General features: G+C 58.1%; 1 protein-coding gene across 1 annotated transcript; it reads right to left on the bottom strand.

The window, feature by feature from the left end:
- Window positions 1–314: 314 nt before the first annotated feature.
- LOC123106605 (protein JINGUBANG) lies at window positions 315–2,046 on the bottom strand. Its single transcript, XM_044528711.1, has one exon. It carries the CDS (start codon window positions 1,848–1,850, stop codon window positions 495–497), a length of 1,356 nt encoding a protein of 451 aa, XP_044384646.1. The 5' UTR covers window positions 1,851–2,046; the 3' UTR covers window positions 315–494.
- Window positions 2,047–5,193: the final 3,147 nt, after the last annotated feature.

Genomic DNA, 5,193 nt, shown 5'->3' with positions numbered 1-5,193 from the left:
GCCTGCTGCCGGCCGCGGCAAAGAAACGATTCAAAGCGAACCCACACCCTCCTTCTTTAATTTTCCCTTCTCGCACAAGCAAACCCTTTATAAATAAACGGACCTAATTTGAACAGCTTGTCTTGCAATTCAAACACGAAACGAACCGCACGAAAAACGCCGTTCACATCTCCAAAAGTCGAGCAATTCCTTTGCTTATTAGTCGAGATTGTACAAATCGACCTCTCAGTCTCCACCGACCAAATCACCACCACACGGCACTCATGAGTCCACATCGCAGCCGTCCATTTCAGGGGACACCAAAATGGACAAACGAACAAATAAACAAATAACAAATCAGCATGCGCCACACCGTATACGTATACCTAGATACGGTGTGCGTATGATTCTCTTTTACTACGTTGCACGTACGCGTATCTACAGCGTAGGCTCTCTCCCACGGCCACACGGTTTACACGTGCGTGCTCTGCATTGCACGCGCAGACGGGCCTTGTTCAGCTCCGCTCCGGCGCCCGGTACGGCGTCCACGCGCCCAGCGGCGACGGCGTGCCCTTCCACACGTGCGCCGGCGTCCGCGCCGTCATCGCGCCCGGCGCGTCGGACACGCGCCACACCTTCACCGACCCGTCCAGGCTGCCGCTGTACACCACCCACCGCCGGTGCCCGTCCGCGTCGACGGACTCCTCCTCGTCCATGGCCACGCACTTGACCGGCCCCGTGTGCCCGCTCAGCACGGCCAGGCGGGAGTGGTCCGCGCCCTCGTCGCGCCGCCACACGGAGATCGTCCGGTCGGCGGAGCCGCTCACGACGACGCGCCCGGCCACCGCGAGGGACAGCACGGCCATCTTGTGCCCGCGGAGCGCCCCGCCGTTCCTCGGCGCGCTCTCCCGGTCGGCTCCGCGCCGCCACTGCCAGTGCGTCACGGCCCCGTCCGAGGAGGCCACGTACACCACGCGCGCCTCCGCCGCCACGGCGATGGCGGTCACCGCGCTCTCGCCCTTGCGCAGCACCCGCTCCATGACGTGCCTCGTGGCGCCGCCCTTGCCGTCCTCCCGCCGCCACACCTTGACCGTGCCGTCCGCGGAGCCGGTGAACGCCAGCGCGTCGAACCCCGCCGCGGCCACCGTGTTGACGGCGTCGTCGTGGGCGCGCACCGACTCGAGGCACCGCGAGTCGGACACGCGCCACACCTTGAAGGTCCTGTCCCACGACCCGGAGTAGAGCAGCCCGGCGTCGGCGTCCAGGCTGAGGCACGAGACGGCGTCGAAGTGCCGCAGCCAGACGGAGCTGTGCCGGCGGCGCGTCTCGATGTAGTGCGACGGCCTGACGGAGCTCCTGAGAAAATCCCCGAGCTTCGGGAGCGAGCCGACGCGCTTGTGCACGGCGGGGTCGTCCGCGGACGCGCGCCACACGCGGATCTTGCCGTCCTGGTGGCCGGTGTAAATCCTGCCGTCCCCGGCGACGACGATGGCCTTGACGAGCCCGCTCCCGCACTGGAACCCCGCGAACTCCCGCCGATCCCGCCACACCCGCACGTTCTTGGAGTCCGTGCCGGTGTAGAGCAGGTCTCCGGCCGCGGCGAGCGAGTACACGTGCCCGTCCTCCTTGACGAACGACCCCAAGAGCCCGGTCTCGTCCGCCGCGCCGGCCGTCAGCGCCGCCCCGGCGCCGAGCCCCGGGAGGTTGACCCACGGCGACGCGACGTACGGCGACGGGGACGCCGTGGCCGACGTGCTCGCGCTCCCGCTGGTGGTCGTGGGCGACGGCAGCGGGGAGCACCCGTCGTCGCTGGCCGCCGCCACCGCCGGATCCGGCCGCAGGAACTGCAGAAACTTCTTGTGATTCCTCATGGCACACAAACGCAACACCAGCCACCGACTGTTCAACAAAGTATCGAGTCTTTGCGACCTTGGAGCGATCGAACCGGCTGCCAAAACTGCTCGGTGAGAAACCGAGGAGGGAAGGGAGAAGGAACCGAGGGATGTCGAGAGTGACGCTTTGGCGGTTCGGCGGCGAAGAAGAAAGATTTTCGGCTGGGATGGCGCTGGCGCGCGGGATATATATAGCGGCGGGCCGGCGGGGGCGGTGGCGCCAGGTGGACGGCCGAGGTTTGGAGAGGAGAGGTTGCTTGGGCCTTTGCGGGGAGCACGTGGTCCGATGGGCCGGGCGGGACACGCGGCGGGCCGTGGACGGGGTGCGGTACAATGATTTGCATAGCGGCGCAGGTTGGGTTGGGTGAGTGGTGCAGTATCTGGTGCTGGTGGCGGTGGTGTGCCCTCGCAAATCGCACTGAGCCACACGATCGATCGTACGGCGGGAAATGTCAACTTGGCGTCAGAATTTGAATGCAGTTCCCATGCTAAAAGTTGGCATGTCACGCTATTCTACATCATAATTAAGCTTGGGCTACTGATGCATAGTGTGTGGATACGTTGAGTACTCAAGCAAAAGTCAAACCCAAATCGCTAGGAGCTGTACAGTACTACTACATGGAAAAAGATGGACGATTTGGCAACGAAATCTCCAGGTTGCAAGGAAATCGTATCGGCAGCAACGCAGCTGCCGCCGAGCCAGGTGACAAGTACGCCGCGCGCATTTGACTTGACCTGCAAGGCTGCAACCACAGCCACACGACATGCCGGGTCTAATATACTAATCCCATGCACTAATTATAGACGCAGCACTTTACCTTTTGACAAAGTCTCGGATCACGTGAAAGCTATACGACGTCCTAATGTTGACTCAGCTCCTTGGGACGTGTTATAACTCGATCCTTCCCAGCCGTGTGGTGTGGAATCGACCTGACGTGTCGACCTGGACGACAGAGACGCTAAGTTAGCAGCTGGTACTACGTGCGTTGATGAGTTATTGCCGGGTTGAAAAACGGAAAACATGTGACAGTCTATCCGTGGGGAGAAAAATGGCTCCCAAGGATCGCGACAATGTGGTGAAAGTCACGCGCGACTGAGTGAGCATCGCTGGTTGATTTTGGATTAGGGTACGTATGTGTACGTACTCGTGATGTCACCTACGAGTGTAATTACTAGTACAAAGCGGGAATTCAATGAGATCAATGAAGCATGATTTGTGTACATCATACGAAAACTCATGCATGCATGTCACCCGGGTTGGTTTGACAGCTTCTAGAAGCTTCTTTTTCTTATAGGAGTATATGCGAGAAGCTTTATCATGCACATGCACCCGTACGTGTGACTAGGGTCCACGTGAATGCATGCACAACCAATGCATAGCTAGTGCCGTGGTGCCGCACTGCCGCCACAAAGCAGCACGCACGGTGGGTGGCCATACCTACGTAGTGTTGGCTGATGCAACCGCCCGACCAGGCGGCTGTTCCGTCCCCGCACTTTTCGGCTCCAAATATCTACCTTTCCGAGCTTTGTGATCTACGGGCAGGAGGAGAGGGAACCGCTGGCTCGGCGCCACGTGCCCCGGCAGCAGCACACCGAACCTCCCATTGCCATGTGCCATGTGCCACGCCCGGCAAAAGTAGATTCGCTCGCTCGCCATGGCCATCAGCCCACCATCATATCAGATCAGAGAGACGGACCGCGCACACTGTTGCTGCACGCAAAGCTAATAGTAATAGCCTAGGCCCGCCACTGGGCGCGCACTGGATGGATGGATGGATGGATACGCGGCTCCGCCGATGCGAAACGACGACGGCTCGATCGATCGACCCAGCGCCAAAAGTACGCAACCACCACACAACCCACAGATCTAAACCAACAGCAGATCGCGCGCGCCGCTCGGAGAGCCGACACGTCGCCGGGGGCCGGCCGGGGCGCCGCGTCGACAGCGACCGCGCCTGAAGTGACGGGCCGGCGAACCACTCGCGTCGATGTTTTCCCAGTTTTCGGCTTCAGGGTCTCGGGCGCGCGGGGCTTTTCTTTCCGGCTCGTCGACCGATCCGGCGAACCCCTGCCGTGCCGTGCGGCCGCGGTCAGTCAGCCGATGAGCTGGACGGATGTACATACAGACTTTCACCGGTGGCATGTATGTGCGCCGTGTCGAGCCAATGCTACTTGTTTCACCTTGGAGGCGAGGCTATCTACCCCGATCGCATGTTTCGAGCGGACGACAACGGTGGACAACGACCGGAACAATGTCGACCGCACATCTTCACTTCCTCTCCCCTGGCCTGGCTGGGGGCAAACAAAGAAAATTTGATCAAATACATAGATATATATGCAAATTTTTCTTTGAGCTGGGGGGGGGCAACCGCCCAGGTTGGCACCATGAAGCTCCGCCACTGGTTGCATGGCTACAAGACGACGTATCGGAATATGCGAGGATCAACTACGTCTGTGTTTGTGTTAAAAAAAACAACGTCCATGTATTCGCTTTGCCTTGTCAACAATTAGTTGTACCGAAGGCGAAGTGTTCGTGGCATCCTAGACATCCATCCATACATTGTGTGTGGCGTGAGCAGGAGGCAGCCCACACGGGTTGTGTGTGGGCGAACATTAGAATTGTCCATATGTATGGGCGCAGCTACTTCGTGCCACACGTCCAACAAATACTACTCATCCTCATCTCACGCGTGTGGCACGAAACAAATATGCCCACATGTCCTGGCGCAACTACGTTAGGTAACCGCGGCATGACGATTTAGTTGCCATCCGAAATGGCAGATGTAGTTATTCGGGATGACAAATGTATCTGTAAAAGCATCACAACTCTCTCTGTTTTGATTAACTATAGTTGTCATGTCTAATTTATGGTAGTTGTCACGTGCAATCAAACCATAGTTGGCGTGTCCACGTGTGTGATTAACTACTTGTCACATATGGTCAAACATGTGTGCTTACCTAGTTGCCATGTGTGATCTAACCATAGTTGGCGTGTCCGCGTGTGTGATTAACTACTTGCCACAGATGGTCAAACATATGTGCTTACCTAATTGACACGTGTGATCCAACCATAGTTGCCATGTATGGTTAATCACGATTGTCATCTGTGTTTAGCTGGTTGCCACGTAAGCGTAACTGCAGTTGCCGTCTAGCAACGAAATATAGTTGCCATGTGTGTTTACCTAGTTGTCATCCAACAACATATGAGTGTCGTGTGGGCGAAAAACAGTTTGTCCATACGAGCGTATACTAGGTGGTGGCTGTATGGATAAAAACTAGTTCGCTCACACAACGCAGTTGGCAAACTACGTGTTGTGGGGCG

This window comes from Triticum aestivum, chromosome 5A (assembly GCF_018294505.1).
Source record: "Triticum aestivum cultivar Chinese Spring chromosome 5A, IWGSC CS RefSeq v2.1, whole genome shotgun sequence".
NCBI lineage: Eukaryota > Viridiplantae > Streptophyta > Magnoliopsida > Poales > Poaceae > Triticum > Triticum aestivum.
This window is presented reverse-complemented; position numbering and strand designations above follow the sequence as displayed.

Bases quoted from the DNA above. Each gene is read 5' to 3' on its own strand.
- LOC123106605 (XM_044528711.1), bottom strand. From the start codon at position 1,850: ATGAGGAATCACAAGAAGTTTCTGCAGTTCCTGCGGCCGGATCCGGCG.